This window comes from Corvus brachyrhynchos, unplaced genomic scaffold (assembly GCF_000691975.1).
Source record: "Corvus brachyrhynchos isolate BGI_N302 unplaced genomic scaffold, ASM69197v1 scaffold223, whole genome shotgun sequence".
Lineage (NCBI taxonomy): Eukaryota > Metazoa > Chordata > Aves > Passeriformes > Corvidae > Corvus > Corvus brachyrhynchos.
Window position 1 is genome coordinate 2026550 of NW_008237174.1, and position 26874 is coordinate 2053423.

Below are 26874 nucleotides of genomic sequence, written 5' to 3' on the forward strand. Positions count from 1 at the left end.
CGGATTTTCCCTGCAGAGCCCAGGCGCAGCACTGCTGGTGGAGCACTGACCCCTCGCGGCTGAGCTCCGGCTCCAGGCCCTGGGTACTCCCCTCTGTGTGGCTCTGCTGGAGCAGCCTCAGGCTGCAGGGTCCCAGCTACACAATTTTTACCTAATGCATGTATTTTGTGATTGGGCTTTCTGTGACAGGATTGATGAGGCCAGGTAGACTGCAGTGAGGAGTTTATCAGGTTGACTCCCAAGTTAAATAATTTCTACAATTTTTTGCTTAGAGGAAGAGTTTCTTTGTCACTCCCGAGTCATTCAGGATGCTTGCCAAAAGCAAGGGTTTTGGTACCTGGAAGTCCCCGTGTAACCTGAATGTCGGCAGTTCCTGAAAGAATGCAAGAGGTTTAGAATACACCTGGACAAATGATATGAAAATCTGCTAAACGCAAAGGCCTTCTTCAGCTGTTTGGATTGCTGTGCTTCCTTCTGTTGAATGTGCTCTGCGAAGCTCCCAGTGCGCGCCCTGTCATCAGAAAGGTGTTTCTGCCAGTTAGTTAAAGCAATGTCGTTTGCAGATCTCTAAGGCCCCATCTGCTGTGAAAAATCACGCCAAAGCTCTGTCACCATGGAGAAATAAACAAGTGTCATCCATTTTACAGTGAGGTAAGTAAAAGATACAAGGTGGTCGTGTGGTTATTCAAAATACTACATGTCAGCATCAACACTCATAAAGGATGGGGAGGTTCTTAATGTGTGTTCCCTCCTCTGGGCCCTGGGACATGCTGCTTGACAGCCCAGAGGACAAGGACAGCAGACAGTGCAATGGCTCTGGTAGCAATTGTGAGAAATTTCTTACCTAATGATCTGAACTGCAGTGAACCCAAAACTCTGTCTGTAATCACTGAAAGTCTGAAAACATCTGTGAGCATCTCGGCCTTCACAAGAATACAGGAAGGATTTTGACAGAGCAGCATTCAATGTTCACGTGTCCTGCTTACAGCTGTGTCACCGGGCATAGGTGTACATTGCTCTGGTCTCAGAAAGTTCAACATGAAGGACTTCAGTGATGCACTCCTCGTGCAGGTGCCCCATTGCATGCAGCAGTGTCAGCTGGTGAGCACGAGGTGGCACAGCAGAGCAGCAGTAGCAGTCGGGGGAAGAGGAGAGGGCGGCAGCAGGGTGATGGGTAGGTCTGAATTTTCGGGTCCTGACTGTGTGTCTGGCAATTGCAGACTGTAACTTCTGATAACAGCATCCCTACTAAGTCCAGCTCTCTCATAGAATGCCTGACTCTTTAGTATTGCCTAGGCAGCAGCTCAGTCATTTCATCTGCAGATTCCCTAGAGTTTATGAGAGAATATCAGTTCAGTCCTTACTGGCACTATTAAACTACTCTGTTCCTAAGCTGGTCCTCTTTTATGATGAAGTTTTCATGACATCTCCGCTCTACCTGCAAATTAAAACTGAAAGACTCAGTGATGTTCCAACTCTCAGTTCCTTCCTCCTACAATCACATTTGATGGTTTTTCTTTTTTTTTTTTTTATGGTGTGACTTTTTCTTTTATCAGTTGAATTTCTAAGCCTCATTGTAGGTACTTTGAACACTGGGCCTTTAAGGCCAAAAGGGATGTTTTGCAAAATCAATTCCTCATGTGCCTAAGGAAATCTGTTTAAAAAATATTTGATGTATCCTTTGCTAGAGAGAAGAGTGTCTTGGGAGTTATTAATGTCAGGAGCAAGTTAGAATGTAGGGCCACTGTCCCCTTAAGGGTTTGGGATGCAGAATCCTGCATTGTAAGATTTCTCCTTCTCTCATCTGGGCAAAGCCTGTTATGTCAGCCTTAGAATCAAGAGTGATTGGATGAGTGAAGTTGACCATGTATCTGATGGAAGATGGGGCTAATATGGGCTCTCCAAGCTAGGGGAAAAGGCTGCTTGATTGCAGTTGAGGAGGAACAGGAGAAGCTGATTCTAAGTCAAGAACTGGAAGCTTAATAACAACATCAGTTAAGAGATGAATAAAGATTCAGTGCCCCCCACCTCTGCCCCACCACCACCACCCACCCAAAAAAAAAAAAAAAAAAAAAGCTGTTTAACTTAAGTAGACACTGGGAATGGGAAATTGAGGCAGGCCCTTGCAAGAGCTGTTTCTACCATGGGGGAATGCCCTGAAGCATTCTTTGTCTAGCCTGGCCACTGAACTGCTGTGACCTTGATGCCAAGGTTATTTAATAGCTCTGCTATCATGCAGAGCTAATTGCTCTGGCTGGTTGTGTAGATTGACAGTTAGCTGGGAATTTTATGATGGAATGATTTTCAGATGGGGAATATACTGCTTTTCAAAAGTTTAAATATTATTTGTGAAAACTTGGTTTTACTGGAACAATAAAAAAGTGCTCCCAGGAAAACAGGAAAATGCGTCACTACCGAGAAGATTTTACAGTAGAACAGAATTGATCATAATCAGCATGCACAGAACAGGCAGATATTCTATCTTAATGGTCTGCCATGGAGATATTCAGAAACTCCCTTCCCATAAAAAAGTATTGTTTTAAAAACTAATCACAAATTGGCCTGATTTTTTTAAAAATTGAGGGGTTTTATTTTCCAGTCACTTCAGTTTCAGGGTGTGTATCATTTCAGAACAGCATCTTGAGCACACTTCTGCGTGCTAACAAAAATAAGTACTGGGGTTTCTATTCAGAAACACATTTTGTAGGAAATTCCCAATACTACTGGCAGTAGTGGGTTGGACTTCAATCCTGCTGTCCTGCTGAAGACTGACCACCCACATAGAAATACTGCAGCCGTGCTGGTGCCCTGTGAGCTCAGAGGATCTCTGTGCGAGGGCCAGAGGACCTTGATGCTGGAATATTATATCTCTGAACACTGTGCAGTTTTGTTTGCTTGTGGAACTCAAATTCTCAGTCTGGGTCAGAACGAGCTTTAGACAGGGAAAAAATCTACTGCATATTCCCTATCCTTCTCCAGCCCTTATATGCCACTCCAGAGGTTTTAAGAAGCCAAAGCAGTGTTTTCTAGGTAGAATAGATGTTCCTCCATGGCTCAAAGGCCAGGACTGTTCTACAGATTTGCAATGGCACAGTTATGCACAGATCAGCACCTGGGGTGTGACCTGACAAACAGTAATGCTGCCAGAAGTCACTTGTGCATAAAAACCGACTTGTCACTCCCAGGTAATCAAGAAGTTATACTGTAAAAACCTTTTTTTGCTGTTATAAGCTGCATCTGCCTTGGAATGCTGTGCCAGCATAATATACTGCATGACATTATAATACATGATACCTGTGCTGACAAAGCATTCTGGTTGTGGACCTAGCCTAACTTGCAGCTCCTGCTTTCCTGAGCTACACAACAGAAGAGGCACGGAAAGAAAATAAAGACAGAGCCCCTTTAACTGCTTCTTGCTGGAGAAACAGTCATATAGCAGTAATGTGGTCCTTGGTTGTTCTGTAGTTCTGAACAGTTTGTGTCTGACCCCATAACTAGGTGACAAACTGTAAATGTTAGACCACTCTAGCCACTCTTCCCTGCTTTTCTGAACTGCATCATGTGCGGTTTATCAGAAAACAGTGTTTTTTTCTTCCTTCATGACTACGTTCTTTCTGTAAAACTTAGTGTGACTTCAGATCCATCCTAAAAAATTGCAGAGCAGAAAATGAGTTAGATGAAATATTTTATGAGCATGTGAACAAATGAAATTATCAGAATGTGATAAAATAACTGATGCATTGTATAGAAATTTCTCTTCCTTTTTTCTTCATCACAAGTGACTTGAATTACTTCCTTCTGAAATGCTATCTGTGAGAGAAATAGTGTGTGAGCTTTGTTGTGCTTTCATAAATACCCAACAATCCCTGCAAGTTAAAATATCATCACATGCTTACTGCACTTGATTATGGGGGCAGGGACTGGCCATCAGAATTTGTCTGTAACCTCTAATTCCAAACAAAGTTTGCTGTTTTGCTTTCTGCAGCTTGTTCCCGTCCTCATTGTCTGCTTCACAGCTCGCGTTCAACCTCTGAGTCAAGGTCACTGTCAGTCTGAAAATCAATTTTCCATGCCTCCATTATGCCTCCCTCAACCTTATTTCTTTTCTTATCTCTCTCGCTGAAAGATCTGCCTAAACAGCTATGGCTGAAGCATGGGACAAGTTCACATGTGCAAAATCTTAACCAAATAGGAAGTCTATAATAAAATAATCTGTAAATAATCTCTTCCCCAGCTATCACGAGCCTTTCAGATTATTTATATTGGATAGTCATTTAAATCTTGTCAGTGCTGCATTGTGCTGCTGTTGATTGAAATGGTAATGAATGCAATACAGTCTCTCAAATGGCTCAGTTTTTTAAAAAATGCATCATTTACAGGCAGTTAGCAGTGTTACAATCGCATCTGGCTCATTGATTCCCAAGTACAAGCTGGCTGTGTCTGCAGGGCACACTCAGTCTGGGTTGCAATGAACCCTGTGTCATCTTTGTGTTGCACATCTATGGTATATTTGCTGACTTGCTAAAGTTAGGGTCAGCAGACAAGCTCCCAGCAACGAATAGTAAGTAGCAAACTGCTCTAAGTATGTTCGCAATTAATTTTCCTGAGCTAACACTTTTTCTTTTGCTGGTACAGCCCACTATCCTGCAAGTTACTGCACTGCTCTTTGACTCAAAATTCTCTGTCTGTTCTCATATCCAGGCTGTGTCTGCATCTGTTTTATTCTGTGCATAAAATCTTTCTATCCATATGTCTAAGGCTGTAACTCATGTTCTGTTTACTTCTAAGGTATCAAAATTTCCCTTTCCTCTGGCCTTGATAAGCACAGTCCTGCCTGTTCATATCTACTCAGAATATTGTCATTTGAAATCAGTATTTTTCTGTCTGGTTATGCAAACCCAAATACACGTTGCTTTGTATATTTTCCCTCATTTATGTTACTCTGTAACATCCATGATTTGGTGGTTGACACCCCTTCCAAGGCTTCTGAGGGCCAATCTCTGCCTGTCAGTTGTATCCTAGTCTACTACTTAAATACTGATTCTTATTTATGATTAGTCGACAATTAGAGTCTGCACTGTCTCCTTGTTACGCCTCCAATGAAGAAATGTCATGTTTTGTTCTGTGGGGCTTCTTGTGTTTGGAAGGCCATTCCTAAAAGTATGAAAACCCTGATGACACTTCTATTTCTGCAGGGCCAACGGGTACTCTCATTTTCCTTGTACTGTTCCATCCGCATGTATCTATCTACAGGTGTTTGTGTTGCACTGTCATTCTAGACATCATTTCAAGCCCTTTGGAGTACAGCCCCAAAACTTGATCCTGATTTATACAGCACTTAACATGTGGGGAGGAGGAGGGTAAAGGGGTAGGAAATCAGAGGTCTGGAATATGTGGTCGTGGCAGCAACAGAAATGGTTACATAATCTTTATTCTTTGCTCCTGCAAAACTGAAATTGCAATTGACTTTTTCCTGAATGTTTTCTATGGTCAACTTGGTGCTAGAGCTTAAAAAATCCTGCTCATTTTTACCTCTTTAGTGTATTTATAAGGCTCATTTTGTGTTTTGGTAGTAAAAAACCATTATATAGATCTGTATAAGTTTTTGCTAAGCTTCACTGTAATGGAAAACTACATGAAGCAGTGATGTGACACACAGGAAAACAAGCCTTATTTTCCATCTGGAACAACTCCAGATGTAAAATGAACGCTTCCACTCCTGGGAAGAAATTAATATCACTTCGTCCTATTGAAGAAGGCCGGACAGCAATAATAAATAGTGCTAGAGAGAAATTGCCAAATTTTACATAAAAATCTATTGGCTTCATTTTGAGCCATGATAAAGTAAGGCAAATCCTGTACTTCTTCTGCCATAAAATGTGCTGGGTCATGCAGAGTTTAAACCTAAAGAGGTAAAAATAAAATGGAACCATTTCCAGTACAGAGCTTCAGCTGACTTGTCGACCCTTTAGCAGAGGAGTAAGATTGACTGGGACAGCCTCTCATACCAGGGAAGGAATGTTTTTTTCCAGAAACTTGTGAGCAGGGCTCAGTCTCTACCAGAACCCCTCAGTCTGACAGAATGGGAAGGCATGCAAAGATATCAGCAGCTGCTTGGTGCCACGGTCACAAGCACCAGTTCTTGGGTGAGGTCTAAAAGTTCATCTGTCTCTCTAGTGTCAGTTCAGGAGTTTTCTGTGCCACCCTTGAGAGGAGATTGTGCCTGCCTGTGTTTGGAGGTTGTGGAGTCCTCCTGAAGAGGCTTCTTGACATGCTAATCTTTTCCAAAGAAGACAACCATACTATTAGAGAAAATTACACTCTCAGAGGGAGTTATTAGCAGACAAAAAAGCCTTGGTAACTAAGTTCTTTTTTTGCAGGTGCTTGATTCACACATTGTAAGAAAGGCAGACCAAGGAAGCCATCCATGCCTCTGGGGCTTTCAAAACTGTTGTGGTGTTTAAAGAGCAATTCTCTAAAAATGCCTCACTGGAAGTAAAGCTGAAGAGATCAGGTGGATTCGTTAGATGGTGATATCTGGTCCAGGCAGCCCAGGTTTGAAGTTTAGTGGCAGGTCTCCAAATTACGGTACCATCTAAACCAGTAAAAATTTGGCTCTGAGGGAAATACTGCTGTCATCAGATCCTTGACCTCTGTCTATGGTGCTCTGGAGAGAGTGCCTGTCCCAGCATGTGGGTTTGGATCCAGGCAGGGTAACAAGCAGTACCCGAGGAGAGACAGAATTGGCACACATACTGTATGACACCATCAGACCAACCTGGCTGAAGTTTGTTCAGCTTCACTGGCACTGCTGAGAGCTCCTGGTTCTTTACCAGCCAGGGCAGCCTTGGCAGCTGGGCTTTATCTTTTTGGTCTTCAGCAAAGTCAGGCACTGAGGACCTTACTGTGTAGTTTTCCTTTGCACTCCTGCCACTTTAATTTGTTTCACTTGCAACAGGAATATTTTCTTCAGTTGACCTTCCCTCACCTGGTAACGGTGTTTCTAACCACAATTCACATCTTTGACCTGCTAACAAAGAGCCAACACATTAAAAATGCATGAGGCCCTTGCGAGGGGGGCAGCTGAATGGCTGCATTAGCACCGAGGCTGAATTATTGATAGAAAGGGTGACTTTTACTTTCCTTTTAGCTATTGAATAATAGATTAAAAGCTGCACAATAAGATTATTTTCATTACTCACGTAAATTACTTGTTCAGTTAAGAAGAGTGAGGAGAACAAATGAAAAGCACCCTGGGGTGGCAAATACGTTAGACTTAAAATTTCTATGTTCCAGAGTATTTATTAATTTTAGATGCATTTTCAAATAAGTGTTTTGATTTAAAAGAAGTAATAAGGAATGTTTAGTAAAGTTTAGGAGATAGGAATAGACTTTTTTTATGATACTCTCAGTGAAATTTATGAACAGAGAGCAACTAACATGTTCTGTATTAGCTGGTGCCTGTGCTAACCCAAATAAGAAGTGTTATTTAACAGTTGAAATTACCAGACTGACTAATACCTGGTCTTCAGAATTATTATATTATGGAATCCCTCCGTTTTCCTATGTGTGGTATGCCACACTGAGCTGTCACCATCTATGTAGTCCTAGAGAAATAATAACTTCGTTTGGTTTTGTTTTTCCTATTTAGTTTAGTCACAGTAAAAATATTGCCTATTAAATCTTTTCAGGGACTAGTAATCTGTTTGGCTTTCTATACAGCCTTTGGCCCTCAGATCTCCTGGCTGGTTATTACTGTGGCCAGCAAGGATCCTGCTGCAGATTTCTGTTAGTCAGTCAACAGCATTCTTGCAGAAGCTATTAGATGCCATGGTTGCCCGCAATTTTGAGTAGACAGTTGCTTCTGCATTTCCACTTGTGCTACCCTCCTGTAGGGCTGGATGATGTTGGCTTTTAACTGGATGGCTCCTCTCCTATCTGCTTTGAAACCATTTCAGCACAGACTCAACAAGTATCTGGTAGGCTGGCTGGGCAGTTTTCTACTTATATCCCTATGGCAACAATTTGAAAAAGAGGAAGAAAGAGCAAATTTCCTTTAACTGAAATAATGAAAAATAATTTATTACAGCCTGTAAAGAAAAGTGGGACTTTCAAAATAGTTCGTGTCCATTCTTCTGCTTGTATTTTCTTAGCCAAAGAACCAAAAGTAACACAAAAGTAAAAATACCGGTATTGCTTCATATAAGTACCACAAAATGTTGTGGTGTAGTCATGTTAGGTACTGATTTAGAACCCACTCATATAGCTGAAAAAATCCCATGGATTTGTGACAGCCTCTGCAACATAAGTTGATGGCAGGCATTCCATTAAATACAGAAATCAGGATTGGATTTATGTGGAATTGTGCCTGTTAGCAGCCAGAAAGGGTAGTTTTCTTACAAACCCCTAGCTGATAAAGAATAAACAATTCCACTGCACCTCTCAATGCAACCTTCCTGGATGACAGCCTCAACTATCCAACTTCAATCCCCACACATTTTCAGCTCATGAGTTCTCTAGAGGGATGGGAGGATTTGGTGAATTTTGTGATGCTGAAGACTGCCTGGTAAGAAGAGAAGGAAGGCAGTGTGAGTTCACCGTGAGTAGGCTACTGAGTCACTATCCAAGGGTAAAACAGAAATATGTACCACTGACCTACTTAGTGTTGAAAGTCTCCATATTCCATTATTGATGAACTGATCTACTTAATGCCCTCCTTGTTGCCTGCAGTTAGCTCAATAGCAGGATGGTTTTGACTATTCCTCCATTTCTTTTCTTCATGTAATTAGAATTTCCCTGTTTTATAGCCTGATAGTCTGACCCAATGGAATATGTAGAGCTGAAATATATAGGCTGAGTCAGAATTTTGGATCTGCTTTTAAAAGCTAAATTTAGGCACACAAGGCTGTAAATTTAAGTGTTCGTGGTCTGATAAGGCCTATAAGAAAAAGCACTGATGGTGCCAAAGTCTTTGACTGCTTTAAGCTTGCAGTTTAGAACTGATCCACTTTGGCAGTTGTTTTTTGAAAGACAGTTTCTGCAGGATTCTAAAGTATTGGCAATGTATTTTTGCCCTTTTTATGTACTGTTAGTCAAACTCCAGCAACAGATCAGGCCATGATCTGTACAGATCAACAGATCATTGTTAAAGAAACTCAGTTGCCTCTGAAAGGATAAAAAGGCAAATATTCTAAGAATTTCTCATTTTTAGCATATTTTAAAAAGATCTATTTTGAAAACTTGCTTAGGTTCAGTGTATGTCAAACACATGACGAGGGAGATGAATATAAATTACATCTTAACTAGTATAAGTGACTCTCTTCACATTGCTGAAGGAGGTGATTTTAATTTTAGAAGTGAACTTCTTTTTTTAACTGTGAGGCTGTGAGTCTGATAAATGTAGCTGTCAGCCATGCGTGGGGTGGGAAGGAAAGGAGAAGGAAGTCTTCCTGTGCTATGTTTAGCAATGTTCATGACATTAATACAGCAATTGTCCTGGGCTGTAGTAAGTTCTGTAAGTTTTATGATGCTGTTATTTAGAACTGCCTGTATGGTTTTATGGGTTTTATGCAATAGAAGTCTCTTAGAGAAAAAAAAAGGAAGAAAAAGCAGTGAGTCAGTCTAGGATGTGCCTTGATAAACACCTCGGGGTAAGCAAAGTGCAAATGCCCAAATTACTTCCTTCGGGCTTTGTAACCTCTAGGTTCCTGCCAAATTTAATTGTTTGCATTGCCAGTGATGGGGTACAACAGATGACAAGGGCTGTGAACAGTGGGGCAGACTTTGTGCTGAGAGATGAGCTCATTTCCCTTCCTCTTGAAGAGAAATGAGTGCCTCCTTCAGACTGCGGTAGTCCTGAGTGCTACAGAAGTTAAGCCATCCTTGGCTTTTCTGCCAGCTGAAAACCTCATTTTAAGTTAGTTATTCTGCAAACTCTTCTGTGGTTTAACATACTTCTCTTGAGACACCATGAGCTTTCTTCTAATGCTACACGGTAAACACACCATTTCGGTGGCAAGTCTGGCAGGTTTTTGGTCAACAGTTATTACCAGGAGTCTGGTATTGTAGCAACAGGTCTTGGATCCAGGCAGACTTGCTTGGATAAAAATGAAGAACATGCAAGGTACTACGAGGGTTACTGGTTCTGCTCTAAAAGCAGTCTTAGCCTGGTGGGGAACTAAAAGATAGGAGCACAAGTCAGCTGAGTTTTCTTCAGGAACACTCGAACTATGCCCAGCACTGCACCAAATGGAGAAGACAGTATTTCTGTGTCATCTTTGCATTCCTCTTTTTCAGTCATCAGTGTAGGCTGCTCTGTGGTCTCTTGTTTCAGACCCTATAGAGTTGCTCTGCCAACTGGAAATTGGCCAATATGAATGTGTGACACAGAGATGTTGCCAAAGTTTGATTATACTGTTGAATGCTTTTTCCTAGCCACCCAAGTATTCCCTTTCCACACTGGCAGTCTTGAAGAGAGGATCCAGTGGATTTATGGTCCTTAATCAATCCTAAGAATCTGTCCTGTCACTTACTATCACCTTTACCATCAGTTAATGTTGTTCACCCAGTGCTTTGTAAGAAAATATTGAATCACTGACCTGTTTTCATCTCATAACCCAGCACAGGCTGTTTTGTAGCCCTTCCCCCCAAGTCCAAAAATTAGGACACGTTGTATTGTAAACTTGCATGTCCATTAAACGATGTGAATATAGAATGGGTTGGAGTATCTGGCAAATTAGGTCCAAGGGTTCCCAGTTGCAACACAATCAGCTGAATATGGCATTCTTCTTGCTCCTGACCTTCTGGGGAAGGAAACTCTACGTGATAAAGCAGAGTACTTACACAGTTATAATTTATGTTTAGTAAGCATTTGTATTCTTGCAGATGAATCAGCTAAAAAGCCATACAGTGTAAAAGCCTAGATCTATGCAGTATGCAAGCATCCTGTTTTATTTAAAAGATGAAAAGTGGCTACTTAGACATCATAACTGAATAATGTGTCTTATTTCAAGTTTCCATTTGCATCCTCTTCAGAAAGTCACTTAAGAGGTTAAAAGGACAGTAAGTTTTCTATATTTTATGGCTAAAATTTCCAATAAAAACTTTGAGAATAAAGAAGAGAAAGCGATATCATATGACACCTCGGTTCCACTAGTATGTAGCTTACTGCAATTCCTTCATATGTCAAAAATAGTGTCGCAGCAGAACCAGGGCAGTGATTGTCCCCCTGTGCTGGGCACTGCTAAGGCACCTCGATTCCTGTGTTCAGTATTGGACTTCTCACAACAAGAAAGACATTGAGGAGCTGGAGTGAGTCCAGAGAAGGGAACAGAGCTGGGGAAGGGGAAGAAGCACCAGTCTGATGAAGAGCAGCTGAGGGGGGCTCAGCCAGGAGAAAAGGAGGTGCAGGGAGGACCTTCTTGCTCTCCACAACTCCCTGACAGGAGTCTATTTCTGTCTGTCATATCTGTCTGATCATAACTCTCTCTCTCTTCCTCTCTCGTTTATGAGAACAGAAATATTCAAGAGTACTCAGAAGTACTCTTGAATTATGGAAGGTGTGAGTTCAGCCTTGTGAATTACTACGAAGAATTTCCAGAATCTTGTAATTTCTGTTTATTTTTTTTGCTACAAATTGAGTCTAAGCCTTCATGCTTTGCTATTCTTTGAAGCGAACCTCATTGATATGAAAGATGTTTTCCAAACTTGGAACTGTGATAAAACACAAATATTTTGGTTTTAGTTAGCTCCCAAGGCACAAAACACACAAGACTTTGAGAAATCAGTGAAGGACTAAATGCAGTGTGCTTCATACTCTTAGGTGTTTATGTTCATGGAAGTGCAGTTAAGAAATAATGCCAAGTTATAAACTGATTCAGAGTTGCCACCTTAGAAGTATTTGACATTTTAAGAGACTGTGTTTGAAGAAAAGCCTGACCTTTAGGCAAAATCAGATCTGTTGTTAGGCAGCATTGATTAGTTTGTGCTTTTCCCTATCACTGGGCTGGTCTTCAGCACGGTTCAGTAGAAGGGAGTTTAGCCTATTGCCAATAACAATTTTAAATGTTCAAACTTTCAAGAAGGGAGATCAAACAGTGGTCACAGGAAAGTAGAACTAAGTTTTCTTAAAGAAGCAGAAGTTGCACCACTGCCCAGTAAACAACCCAATGGAGAAATCTCTACTTCTCAGTTAAACCTGGGGAAGTTACTAGTTCTGCCAATTAATGAAAGGGAAATTTGAGAACATTCCTGAAATATTGGTGAATTGTTCTAATAATGGGACATTACCCATGATCTTGTCAATACTTCAATATGGGAACTGCACAAGTGGAAATGTGAAGAAAAAAATTAAAGTTACAGGGATGAACTTTTCTGACTTTTTGGATGAACACACATTCTTTTATTCTCTCTGAAATGGATTTTTCAGGTATGCCTCAAAAACACAAATAACTCTTCTGTGTGTCAATAACTTAGTAGATTTTTCAGTTGATTATGCTGCTTTGGATATTTATGTTACTGTAGACTAAGTAACTAGTTCCTGTAAAAAGTCAGGAATCTCCTGTCAGAAAGCACAGCAAAACAAGGTTTTCAGTATTTGTGTCACTTATTTTGTTAATAGTTAGGTCTTACCTGACTTAAGGTTTTTTTCCTGGGTGCTAGAGAAAACAGTCTTTACGGTAGGATTTTTTTCCACCTATGAAGTGATTTGTACTGGGCCATCATTCATCACTGTATTGGGCTCGCTTTAAATTTTTGTGCCTTCAGTTATAGCACTCAGTGGATTGCTGTGTGATACACTGAGTGATAAATTGCTGCTAAGGGAAGTTTATTGATCTCTATGCTGTGGATGACTGCCATATCATTAGGTAACAGAATACTTCCTATGGATTTCCTGAGCTCATTAAATAAAATCAGGATTGAGACAGCAATGCCTCTGGTCAGGTTGAAGGTGAGGCACTCTCTCTGCTTCAAGGCAAAGAGACACAGTTAAGAGGAGAGCAGGTGCACCAGTAGCAGCAGAATATGGTCTGTAAGTCCATTCCTGGGAGACCTTCCTGAAGTCTTGTGGCTTGGTATCCAAACAACATCCAAGCAAAGGCAGAGGGAGGTGGATAACAAACCGTTCTCTCTGCAGCCTCTTTCATTGGAGCAGGAGAGGCCTTCAGGTCTATGTCTCTTCCCTTCCCTGCAGAAAGGAACCAGGGCGGGGAGAGGTGAAAGAGGAGGCAGAAGCAGGGCAGTAGCACAGGATTGTGAAGGGGTTGAGTCTGATGAATAGAAGGAAGAAAATTTGGCATCGTATCCTGATGGAGAATGCTCAGGGTCTACGATTGCCTAAAGGCACTTTGTTTAAAAAAGACTGCTTTTCTGAACTGGTTTGTTACAGAGCACTGAGGAAGCCAGTCTAAAACATATTTAGGAATCTTGTCCCTTTTTTTACTTAACAATAGTTTGGTGCCATAGAGGTGCAAATAATCTCATCTATTCTAAATACATACTCTCCCAACTTCTCTTAATTTTAAATATCTTTTTAATAGCATTTTTCAAAAGCTTCATGAGTAATTAAGAAAAACAATAAAAGAAGGTCAGTGGTAGTTTACTAACCCACTAATTCTTGTAACTCAACATTAGGAGGTGGCAGTCCATTGCTGACAATGCTACCCTTGTCTCTGTCCTTCTAGGCAGAGAACCAGAACACATTTCCCAGCTAATTGGCAGCTATGTGAAGCATTCACTCTTTCAAGACATGTAGCATCCCATCAGAAATCCCAGTGACTAACAGTGCAGTTATTAATAGAACCAGCCAGTGATGAAACAATTGGGCTGCTTGGAGCACTGCGATTCCTGGGCCAGAGTCCGTGCCCGCTCTATGCCACAGGCAGGCCAGCATGGAGAGCGATGGGACGGCTGGGCACTGAAGCAGAGTGTGCACAGGGAATGTGAAAGGACAGTGCACGGCCTGTGCTCTGTAGGGAACAATGCTGACCAGCAAAGCACTGCATGGAGCCAGAGGGGACCGGTGGATTTGAAGTTAATGCTCCATGATCCGTGGGTTGAGGATTAAGCAGACTGCGCACACAGGGCTGGCTAAGGTGCCTCACAATGTAAATGCGTGGGAACGTCCTGTGTCTGGTGTTCTCCCAGAACATTGGCTTGTGGTTCTTAGCTGCTCTAGCAGGCCAGGCCAGATGGAAGCTCTTCCATGCAAAAAATGTTTGGTCCTACTGCAATACCCTCACAAAAGCCCATATTTCTTTGTTTTTATCACTATCCAGGTGTTCCCAGCCCACTGAAAAGCCCAAATCATGGAGAGCTGTCAGCACTTGAAGAAATCTATGGAACCTAAAAACAGATGTTTTGTTGTCTGAGGAGGACCAGCTGTTTTATGCACTGTGTGTATATCCTGGGCATACGCAGGGAAGAGGTATGTGACCTTGAGAAGTCTAACAAAATAAATGCCTGTAGCCAAATGGTGCTGCTTAGATTGTTGCCAATGTTTCAGTGGTAGCTTTCCCAGCTACCAGTACTTCATAAAAATCTTCACTGCCTTTTTTAAGACTATACAGGTTGCAACCTTCCTTTAACTTCCTGCCTTAGTCAGCTCAGCTTAGCTCAGCACAGGTCTGGCCACCACCTCAATTTCCAAATTCAGTCAGTGGCCTCCTGGTTTGCCAAAAGGGCCAGCTGGTGTACAGCGTGCATCCTGCCCAAGCCAAGTGGCGCTAGCTTGCAGGGGGACAGTGTTTCTCCCTTTGCTGATTGCTCACTACTGGCTTGCCTGGTGCTCAGCACAGGTGAAGAGCAATCCAGCTGGGCTGTTTTTGTTGTCTCCTGCCCTTAATCCCCAAGCCTGTTCTGGGGGGCATTCGATACTTTTAGAAAAGTAACTTCACGGTGCAGTTCTACAGGAGACTGGTTGTACCTTACAAGAATTTATCTCCAAAGTTTGAAGTACATAAAATGGGTAAATGTAAGGATATATTATTCACTGTTGACTTTCAACATAAAGAATTTTGTGTTTCCTAGATGAAAATTTGTAATTATAGTCTATGTGCAGCCAGATGATTTATGTATGTTCATTTGTGTTGCCTCATTTTCCATTCCTTTTGATAGACTGCAAGGTATAGTATTAGATAAAGGAATGGAGAAACTGCAGTGTGGGTTCTTTTTAGGGTTGGGGTTTGTTTCTTTGTTTGGGGGGTATGTTGTGGGTCTTGTTTGTTTGTTTGTTTTCTTTTTGGGGTTGTTTGGTGTTTTGCCAGTGTGGGCAACTTGGAAGTTCAATTGTCTATCTGTAGATAATTCAAAACACATCTGAGGTCACTTTGCTACTCAGGATTAAGGCAATAATAGTATCCAATAATAGCTAATGCAATTATAGACTTTTCCATTTTCTCTTTATCAAATAAAGGGAGACAGCATACCTCCTGACACAGGTCACATTTCAGTTCAGGGAAGAATGCAACCCTGCTGATCTGGGAAATAGAACACAGTGTGGCTCACATGAGCATATACGTGATGGCAGTAAGTGAAATTGATTTCTGAGGAAATCCCACAGGTACTGAGAGCGGTATCCTATCGGTTTCAATCAATAAAAATTGCTAATTGTGTTTACTGGTTGTTAGGCTAAAAATGAGATACAGGAATTGGCCTTACAAAAATACAGCTTCCCTACACCGCAGTTAGGGCACAGAGAGGAGCAGCAGGATGGGAACGGTGTTATGGTGGGCAGTGGTGACTGATAAGGGGTAGAACCAAGCTAGAAAGAAGAATCTTTTATTGGAAGGGGACTAGAAAGGTGGAACCTTTCTTTTATGATCATGAAATGTAGAATTTTTGAAAGTACACTGTAGAGCGGTGGTTTCCAGTTTGTGGTTCTGAGGTTAGTACTGGTCTATAAAATGTTAGACCATGGCTGATTGAAAAATTGAGGAAACAGAGTGAAAAAAAACTTTTCCCAAGAAAACAAACAAAAAAGTAGGAAAATGGGAGTAAAGTATAAACAATAAATATTTAGAATAAATTTTATTCAGTTAAGTGAAAGTTGCCTGGGCTCTGGATTTCTTTTCAAAGCCTGCTTTGTATTTGGATTATTTTTTAATATTTAATACTTAAATGGCCCTTTAATTGAGTAAGTTTGCAACATGCTGCAAGAGACACTAGTCTTACTTTAGAAACAGTGAGCTGTCCTGGCATTTTATATTTGCACAGGTGGAGGGCTATTTTATTGAACCACTGTGGGTCAAGGGTATTACAGTTTCTGGAGAGACTGGTGGGTACAGTGTATTTATCTTTAATAATATAAAATCTAAAGTTCAGAGCAATAGACAGAAATCTTCCTTTTAAGTGTCTGTTCATATATTTGTATCTATAAAATCTCATAAAACCTTCACATTTCTATCATTCACATTATACAGCCCTCAGCAATAAATGTCATTGTTAAAATAATCTCATCCATTCTTAATTTATGTTTCAAGGGTTGCATTCAATCATACAGTTTAGCTGTCATCACCTTTCATAAACACTAATGGGAAAACTAACATACCTTTTCCTAACAGAAAAATTATTAATTAGTTTTATTGCATGATTTTAAATTAAAACAGCTTTTGAATTGGGGGAAAAAAAAAACAACTGAGGGCATTTTTAAATTTGCCAGTATTATTCAAAATTTTACAGATTATAGTTGAAGAATACTTTCAAGAGATGAAATGATTCAAGTACTATCTTGTTATTGATTGAAGCTTTAAGAAATCTAGCTAAAAAAAAGCACCTTGCATTGCAACCCTGCTGTTTCCTGGCATCCTTTTGCTATTTCAGCAGCAAACTACTTCCAAAGACATAATCACTCTTGCCATCCCACCTAACCAGCCTTGCCCTGATCAGATGGACTCACTGTAAAAACACACAGTTGTTATTTGGGAAGCAACAAACCTGGGGGTTTTGCAGGATATATTTTTTGGGTGGCTAGACCACCATCTTAATTATAAATGGGTTTCAGGGAGTTGGTTGCTATAGCAACAGTCTACTTAGTGCTTTTTCCAGAGCAAAACCCTATTTGCCTGTATGTTCAAGGGAAGACAGAATGGCTAAGGAAGGGAAATTGAGCTTTTATTTCTACAAGAGCCATAAATTGCAGCATCCTCTATTTTAAGTACACAGACGGAAGAGCTGCTCCTTTTCCTCAGTGTTTTTTCTGCTGCTGAGAAGCCCCATTGGATGTTTGTGTGAAATATAACCCTCCCTTATTTCAGAAATGCAACTGCACCAGGGTTAATTAAGGCTAACACCCAATCAGATTCTTCCTAAAAGTGCAGCTGAAAGCGGAGGGCACAATGCCTTTGAAAAGCTGGAGCTGTGAAAATTTCTGATGCAATCTTTTGTCTAATGTCTCCTGCTGTAAATCAGAGTCCCTCTCCATCCTACTGAAGTCAGATAGAATTTCTCTTGCCATCGATTTCTCTGCAGCTCCCTGGCTGTGTATCACAGACCCAAAGCCACCTTGACTTGATTTTTTTCCCCTCTGTTGGCTCTGAGGTGGAGAAATATAACAAACAGGTTGGGGGATGTCAAAATTCCTTAATCCTGCCTGGCCATAGGTTGTGATCCTCCCACGTCCTTCAGTGATCATCTGCACCTGTGCAGCATGAGCAATGCACAGAACACAAGGCTCAGTTCTGGGGAGTTAAGCAGAGCTTGGATGGCATTTGCAGGCATGGCACCGTGTGTGCTGGGCAAACATGTCTGCTCTCAGTGTGCTGAGCACTCTGTTTCCATTTTGTGCATAATCAATTACACCATGCTGCATGTTTGGAGTCTGTGGAGTCTGTACATTTCCTTTGCAGAATGAAAGAGGGAGAGGGAGAGGAGCCCATGACAGCAAAGGGCCAGGTTTAAATTATGGCTTTGCTTCTTTTATGCGGAACTCGTTTCCCAGCTGTTCCCCACTGCTTCAGACCAGTGAGGTGGGGATGCAGGGAACTTAGGAGTCTAGGGAGGAAACTACCTGCCTGAAGAGGGGTTTCCAGGCTCTTGAGGGTGGGGAGAATTGTCTGGTAGGGGTGTCAGCTTCACAGGCATATGGGAAGGGGAAAAGGGTTTTGAAGTAGGTTCAGTCTCAAGAGGGAGCAGAAAGAACGTGAAGCATGTGATAGGGAAGAGTTGAGACTGTCTGGGGCAAGTTAGATGGAAAGTTGTCATGAAAGAAAAAATAAATCTATTTGGAAAGGAAAGTATTGCAGCTGGAGAAGACTAGTGAAGAGGAGATGGAGAAATACCCCTTCTTTGTTCTCTGTAAGACAAAAAGGACCTTCCTCTTTATGGATCTCCAGTAATCTTTCCTGTATCTTGACCTGCAGACTGACAGTTTCCCCTTGGATAATATAATCACCTCAAAGTGGAGGATAGCTGATTGTGGGAGGAGAGAAATTTATGGCTGTACTACCTTGGTATCACTTGTGTATTTGTCATCACTGGCTGACACTATTATTAATTGCCACAAGATCTTTAAAGCTTTCCTTGAGCAGGCCTGCCACATGCCTGTAGAGAGAAGCTCAGAATATTTCCTTACTCCACAGGAAAACCCTAACATACAGTACTTCTTTGTGTCTCTTTCTCCTGAGCTCTATTTCTGTCCAAGAACTCTGAATATCTTTCTCACCTTCAAATGTAAAAGAGATGCAGTCCCCATGATTTGAGTGACAGAAGAAACTTGCCACACCAGATATATACCTTCCAATCTTTCTGGAAGAACTGAGCAGTAGGAGAGTTTGCTTAAAACAGAACAGCCTTCCATAAGACCTGATGGGAAACTGTGTTCATTTTGGACATTTCATCAAAACAGTGCAGGCTCCCAGTGCTCCAGTGCTCATGACAAGTCCTTCATGCCTTTCACTGAATGGTTATTTTTTTCACTCTTAGTTTAGCCAGATTTAAAATTATCGGGGTTGGGGTTTTGGGTTTTCTTGTTGGATTTGAGTTGGTTTTGTTTGTTTGTTTGGTGGGGTTTTTTTAGACAAATACAGAAAATCTATTGATGCTGGGGATTTCTGTGCTTTCCATCTCCCTGAACTCTGTCTTCATTTACACAGAGACCCCAGACTTACATACTGAGGCATGGCCTCTGCCCTGAATCACAAAAGGTCTGTAATCTTCCCAGTGTTGCTAGACCACAAAAGGGACAGTGCCTGTTTTAGGAACAAACAGATGTCAGAAAAGGAGAAAATTCAAAAGGAATATTTTTGGAGTTTTGCAAAGCGTAACTGATAAGTATAGCACAAAAGACAGGAGATTTTAAGAGTTGCCTTAAAGACATTAAACGATGAAAGGTTCATAACAGATATTAAAAGGCTTTGAAGTTCCTATGCTTAAGGGAGTTTGGAAAAGGGAGGGAGCATTAAACCCAGACATCCAGGAGGAGCCAAGGTCTATCTCAGAGAGTACTGATTGCCAGAAGATAGGAGATTGATTATTTCAGGTTTCAAAATTCTCCATTTGCCCTGTTTCTGACACTCCTTTTCCAAACACCTACTGCAGCCCCTTGGCAGAGTAAAATAGAGAGTTGTCTGGAGGCCTCTCTTTCTGCCCCTCTGCATTTTCTGATGGAGGAAATAGAACAAAATATTTTACATTGAGATCCAAAAAGCTGAAGTCACCAGGCTCTTCATCCTACTCTTTTTTTACTTGCTGACTTGTGAGTATAAATGCCATCAGACTCTTACAGCCCATTCTCAAGGTGAGGATCTCCTTTGCATTCAGTTTCTCTGTATTCCAGAGGGGGCCGGATTCTCTCCTAGATGAAAGAAGAAGCCTGCTTTGGATACAAGGCTCTCACTTCCCCCTTCTTCCCACTCTTATGCCTTCCTGACCTGAAGTGAAGCAGGTTTTCTTCAGAATGGTAACAACTGATTCATTTGAACAAAAAGGGCCCAATTCCATGCAGATAATTTTGTAGCCAACCTTCTGTAGCCCAAATCTGACTTGTATTTTTGCACTTAAATCTCAGGCAAGACACAAAACCTCTTACTGAGTTAGTGTGTTTGCATTCTGCCTTGACTTCTCCCCATTTCTCATACAGAGGCACTGTGGGTTTCATATATCCTCTCCCTCAGACCATGCTGCTGTTCTTTTCCTTTTTTCCCTCCATTGCCATCCCCTTCGAAACCTCAAATTCAGGGCTGAAGGAGACTGGGAGCCAACTTCTGCTCTCAGGGTTAAATCTGGGAATCATTCCCCTAGCTTCAAATTTATGCTGGTGCAGTGAAGATGAGAATTTAGCTTTCTGTACTGTTGTCAACAGGGGGAAAATAGAGTCCCTATAAGGCTGTATCCATGGAAACCATCCTGCTGCAATAGCGGGTAAAGCAGCAAATCAATTTCTTCAGTTTTAAAATGAAACACATTTTAGTGCATCTGGCATATAAGAGATTATCTGTGCTGATAACTGTGTGGAAAAATCCTCCTCTAGCAAGTACTCTGGAAAGAACATTTCCTCCTGATAGAATTCTGATTTTGGGTAGAATTAGCGCTGATGACAAAGTACCATGAAGACAGTACAGTGAGACAGAGCCAAGTCCAGAAGCAACAACATTTAATGAAGGAGAAAATTGTTTAAATTTATCATTTAGCCCAAGTATCTGGGCACATGGTGACTAACATTCAAATGTATTCGCAGAGGCAGTGACCTGTCACCTCTGTCTCCCTGCTCTTTGCTACCACATGTGACAAACAGTACATTTGTACTCTGTGATGCATTTGTCTGAACAGGAGTAACAGGAGTGTGTGTGTGTGTGTGTATGGCCGGTGGGCTGTCAGATGAGATTTCAATATCCACTGCAACATGGTCTGGGCAACTGACTTTACACAGGTGTATGTTTCAGAGCCAGAGGCGTTTCCAGTGCAGAAGATGTGCTGGCTGTCTCTGTGCTGTATTCTTGTTATGTTCCATCCTGTGCAGCTTGAGAGACCATCCCTTTACTGTGCCATGAAGGGAGCATGGAAATAGGAGGATTTCTTACACCAGACTTCAGAAGCTACCACACACTTTCCCTGCTGTGTGCACAGAGGTTCTGCCTTTATTTTTCCATCTGTTAAGGTATCTCTCTGACCATTTTGAGAATAATACCCTGCTTGAGCAGAAAACTGCCTATGTGCGGATGAGAGTTCATTCTGCTTTTCCTTTTTATCAAATCCAAATATTGCAGTCTGCCTTCTCTATACCTATCAGATAGAGAAATTACCTGTCTGAGAGAAGTACAACCTTATTTAAGAGAGGGAGTGAAGTTGAACCAGGAGGGAATAAAAAGCTTTACAGGAATTGCCTAGACTTGAGTAGCCCTTCAGTTAGTGATGATCAGATACACATTCCTCTGTCACTTCGCAGTGCCTTGGTTGTATTTTTTCTGCTTCTGAATCTCAGTTCCTTGATAACAGCAATCACATATGCAATGCTGTCTTCTTTTATCTACAGCTGCCCTATCTATTATAGCAATTCCTGTTTGATTGACAGTTATGTACTTTTTTCTGACCTGAGGGCAAGCTTATTGCAATGCACTCCTTTCAGGGCTATCACTGAAACACATCCAAAATCTTCAACTGGTGCATAACGTGGCAGTTCTGCATTTGAATGAAGTGAGCACATATTGTTGGGGGCACAAGAGGTTTTGTTGCGCTGCCACATCTACCAGTTAATGGAAGATGCAGTTCAAAACCCATTAAGTGGTGGAAATGGCTCAGTGGTCTGAAATGATGTTGTTTGCAGAGTGTTTTGTTCTGCATGTGTCCAACTGCTGTGACATCCAGTGTTGTCTGGTCAGTTCCAGATATTTTAAGAGTCAGGAAAAGACCTTCCAATGCACTGCTTGAGGACTGTGCTTCCTTTCTAAAGATGAAGTTTCCTGATGAAAAACATCTGGTTGAAAATCACGAACTTCTGTGCTTGTTTTCTATGATCCATGAAGGTACAGATCTAGGAATCCTCCCAGTACACAAGGGTTGGACTGAGTTCACTTAAGTCCTAACCTTTAGACACTGAAGAATGAAAATTATGGTTTTCATTGCAATTTTTTATCTGTAATTCCCACTTTCTACATAAGCCTTCCATATTCCCATGTGAGGATGCCTGGGGTTCCTTTACAGTCAGGGTTCAGATTCCTGGTGAGCTCAGATACAAGGCATTTGCAGATTTCTCTCTAAAAGGCCAGGGAAGAGAGAAATGGAAGAGGAGCTGTGACTGGCATTTCTTGTACCATTCTTCATCACAGTCCTGTGTCTGTTTGCCGGGGTAGTAAAGCCCAAGCGACCAGGCATGGCCCAGGGGAACCCTGCACACTCCTTGGAGCAGAGAGGATGGGCTTGTTTGTTACTATGGGTCCTGGGATATGTTGAGATGGGCTGACAAAACCTGGAGATTTTAATAACTTTTGATAAGGGATTTTCCTCTGCCCTGCAACCAATGGCAAGAAAGGTGACCTTCTTCCCACCTCCTTCAGGTCAGACCTGGGAGTCCATGGCAGGATCAGGGGCTGCGTTTGCTCTGAGGGACAAAGGAGGAGCCCCCTCTGGATCTGTCACTTGTTTCACAGCTCCCAAGTGTGGCATTTTAGAGTATTCTTTGTGTATAAGCTCTTGCAGTTTGCACAATCATGTCCAGCGTAGGAGTGTTTCTCAGTGCTGTCTGTCTCCATGGAGTTGGAGGTGACACCGTGTTTGTACATTGCCTCTCTTGCACTACCACCCCCGTGATTAAGGCAAAGCTCCTGAGTCATCTTCACAAAGATTTAAAATTTCCAGCAAACCTGTAGGCCATCTGTTAATGTGGGCAGGCAAGAAAATATTGGGTAGGAAAACTCAGTCACATGCCAGTGTTTGTCCCCACAGCCAGTTCTTTTAACCATGGTAAATGACATTTTAAAAATTGTCTAAATTCTTTTTCTGTAAAAAATTATAAGAAACAGCAACCCTGCTGTTAAATGATTCCTTAAAATGAGCCCAGTCCTCAAAGTCACTTTATGAATACATAAATCCCATCTATATTCTAAAATTTAATTCATTTTACTGTTTGAGAAACCTTTATCAAAAATCAGCAGTTCCCTGTTGGAAAAAAACTTGAATTGTCTTTTCTCTGGGACTCAGGTGAAAGCGTGACCTGGTCCCATTCCTGCCATGGCAGGTATTATCAGTGTGGGCACGTGGTGGCACACAACAGCTGCCACTTGATACAACGCAAAGAGCGTGCCCCAAGCCCAGTAATGTCTACTTGTGTTACGTCTTGTTCAGTGTAAAGATACAGTCTGTTACCACTCCTGACAGTCACACAGCCACGGCTCCCTTCTCTGTTTCTATCAGAAAGCCACTCAGAATTAGAATCCCTTTGCATTCCTAGCCTGCAAAGGCAGGGATATTCCTAGCAGTACCCTGTGGATTAATATTCACAGCAAAATAAAAATGTCAGGCCAATGTATACATTGATCTGTTCTTTTAACCCCAAGAAGCTGTGCCTAGTCGTGGTTCCATACATATGCTAGCTGTAAGCACAAACCTTGCCCCATCTGTACTCAGTCTATCATTTCAGAAATATCTAAAAGAGATGAGTAGTTCTAAGGACTATGGTGTGTCCTTGGACAGCAAGTTCTGCTAATAATTCTGGTGACACAAAAAGGTAACTGGCTAATCAGAAGAACCACCACAAATGCAGTGTTGTTTACAACACAAATGGGAAAAAACCAAGATCACTTTTTTCTGTTGAGAAAGACCTAATTTACTGATGAGCAGATTATAACTAAACAATGTGTTGGTTAAGGATATGGAAGACTGACAGTCTCTGGCCCTTAACCTCATGCAGACCCCTGAAAAATATCCCTGTCTGCAGTGGGAGACTTGTCATTGTGGGCTAGGTCATTTTCACAATGATGTAAATAGAAAAGCAGGTGGCTGAATCTACCCAGACTTTTAAAAGTAAGGGTGTTCTTGCCTCATGCAGAGAGAAACACTGTCCTTTTTAGTTTGTGCTGCTTAGGAAGCCTTTAGAGATGACCAGAAAGCAGTCACACTGCTGTGAGCGGCAAGAGCCAGAGAAATGTTGTGTTCCCTGTATCCTTCTGTTCAATAGTGAGCTGTTCCTTAATTCTCTATCCTGGGCCATGCTGCAGCCTCCTCTTTGTCTTCCACCACCTCCAAAGGGGCCTTCTCAGAGGCCCAGGCTGGGCAGAGCCCAGCCACTCTGTCAGTTTTGGCAGGGCACATGATAGAGAATTTACCCAAGTTTCCTACTTCTACAACAAATTCCTCTCAGCAGCTGGGGGCCAGAGGATTTCTCAGCTGGCACAGAGTTAGAACTCTCTGTACAGATAGTACCTACTCTGGCCTAAAGCCTCACAGGACAGGTAAACCTGAGCCAGCACAATCACTGTGTGCTTCATCAGCTGTTTCTGGTTTGCAGCAAAGGTGTTTCTTACCCGCAGCACAGGGCAGATTCTGGATCTCCCTATACTATGTGAGTGTGGCTGAAGGATTTTCAAATGCTTGAGTTGCAGCACAGACCCTGTAATCCCTCTCCTGAGAAGCCTGTCAAGCCTTGCATGTGGAGTATGCCTTGGCTTCAGCTCTTGCTCTGCCACAGCACAGTTTGGACAGAGACCAACTGCACCTTCTGAAGAAAGACCTCAGGCTTGGAAGAAGGAGGACCATCCTTTGGGTGCACTTAGGAGCAGCAGCACAGTTCTGTGGCTTTTCCCTTGTGCTTGACAGCAACTGCGGGACAGGGCACTTCTGCACTGTGGTTTCACACTGCAGATCCTGGCTTTCTCATGCGACCCCCTGCATAAATGACAGACCCTGAATACCTCAGACTCCACTGCTGTTAAGTGTCCCTCTGTGAGACGGGAACAGATGTTATTTGTTTCACATTTAATTTTACCCTTCCCCTGAGCACTCACCTTCTCCATGCAGGTGTGTCACTGGTGGTTCCTGGTTGTCACTGCTGTATCCCGGGCCACTGCCTCTAGGAGAGGGGACAGAGCACTCCCTCCAGCCAGGCCATGGCAGGGGGTCTCTGCATAGTTCCAGGGCCCTGGGCTGCACTGCTTGGCCTCCTCAGGCTGCAGCGAGTCAGACAGAGAGACAGCCGTGCTGTGTGAGGCTTGTGAGAAGGTACCAGCTATGTCTGGGCAGATGGAGTTAAAGAGAGGTAAAAATGTTGGTCTACTAAGAGATGTCTCAGGGCCAGAATCACTTGAACTGAGACCAAAGTCCTTTAAATAGGAGAGTGCTTGATTATTCAGCTGGGAGTATTCAAAATTTATCTTGCTTTGAATAACCTCATCGGTCATTTTTGCTCTACTTTTCTGATCTTCAGAGCAAATTTGCTCCCCATTTTGCTTCAAATGATACAGACTGCTAGATTGGAAACTTGTCTCATAGTTGTATTGGTTTGTGCTAGGAATACTGGGATATTCTGGATTTTGAGCAACGCAGTTGCATTCATTTTGCAAAAATAACTTGTTTTTGTACTGAGACATCTTATGAATGATACTGTTCATTTCATTACCGATGTATTTGTCTTCCAGGTGCTTGTTTTCATAGCTAATTTTTAATGATGCCACCTGTGTTACACAGTGCTCTAAGAGCTGCACTATGTTAGTGCTGCTCTCTGTTGGTGTGGGGCTCATGTAGCTCTGGAAGTGATTGAGGGTTAGAGGCTGTGGTGGTTTGTCACAGGAGATAGAGCGAGAGCGATACACTGGTTTATTTCTGTCTTCCCTCTCAAGAGGATCTCGGAGTGAGGTCGCAGCAGTCTTGTAGGAGTAACATGATTCTACTTCGTGATTATCATCTAATGAAGGATTTTCAGACCTCTGGGAGCCACTCTCTCTGTTCAGCCTTTCTGGCAGTGGGTTTTTATCTCCAGATGTCTCACATCCCAATGAAATTGCTAGCTTCTCACTCTCAGTCGAAGATGTCTGCAGAGTGTCTCTGTTAGCCTGTGATTGTGATGCATAACTTGATGATCTGGTGGTTTCCACAGTCCCAGGGGCTGTAGATAAGTCCTTGTGGTGACTCCCTTCTCTTCCTCGGAAACCCAGATTAGATGTGTTCAGGCAGGAATCCAGGCTGTGGTCTCTTCCAGCAATGTTTACTGAAGAGGCCTGGTTTGTATGTTTGCTTTCCTCCAAAGGCACACATACATTAAATATATTAGATTCACCCTTGCCTGGTATCTCCTGCTGAGCTTCTGTGCTCCCTTTCTGCTCTGGACTGTGACTGGGCAGGATCAATGAATCATTAGACTTTTCTGGCTGTGATTGAGGACTCTGAAGAGAATCAGGGGAGGAAATGAGTCCTGAGTGTTTTCGTAGCCAGTTTATTATCCCCATGGTCAGTGAAAGCTCAGTATCACAGAGCTTTAGCAAACATTCTTTGCCTTTCCATGTGCTGTGGAAAAAACCCTGGCTGATGATATCTAGAGTTGGTTGGGAAGCCATGTTCTCCTCAGCTCCAACATGAAAGCTGTAAATGGACAAAGGGATTTCAATGGCTTGCTCTGAAACACTTTCAGATGCACACAAGTCATCATCAAGGATAGGGTTTACTTTGACTTCATTTGGGTCATAGAAGAGCTCATAAAGGGCATCTCCGCTGTAACTGTCTCTTGGAAATCTACCTGGGACACCAGGGGTCTGAGCTTCCTTCAGTTCATCATCTTGTCCAGGAGAGAATGAATCATAGTAGCCTTCATCACTTGTAGATGTGGATTCCTGGTTTTCACTTTTCGGTGTTTCTGTTTCTGTGGAGCTGTCTTTGGAATTGTCACCTTCTTTATCAGGTAAGTCCTGGGGGTCTGTGACCGGGTCCGCAGCCTGATTTCTATCCTTTTTTAAG

The 26874-nt window shown here is 42.2% G+C and overlaps 1 protein-coding gene across 2 annotated transcripts in view; it reads right to left on the reverse strand.

The window, feature by feature from the left end:
- AMER3 (APC membrane recruitment protein 3) overlaps positions 1-26874 on the reverse strand; it is a 41884-nt gene that overhangs the window by 6879 nt on the left and 8131 nt on the right. The window contains exons 3-4 of one of the 2 annotated variants that reach the window (XM_017728793.1): positions 24933-26864; positions 20588-22804 (exon numbers count right to left, since the gene is read on the reverse strand). In XM_017728793.1, coding sequence (XP_017584282.1) covers positions 24951-26864 — 1914 coding nt within the window. In that variant the 3' untranslated portion in view covers positions 20588-22804; positions 24933-24950. Of the gene's footprint in view, positions 1-20587; positions 22805-24932; positions 26865-26874 lie in introns of those variants that run through there. The other variant, XM_017728792.1, reaches the window with a different exon arrangement.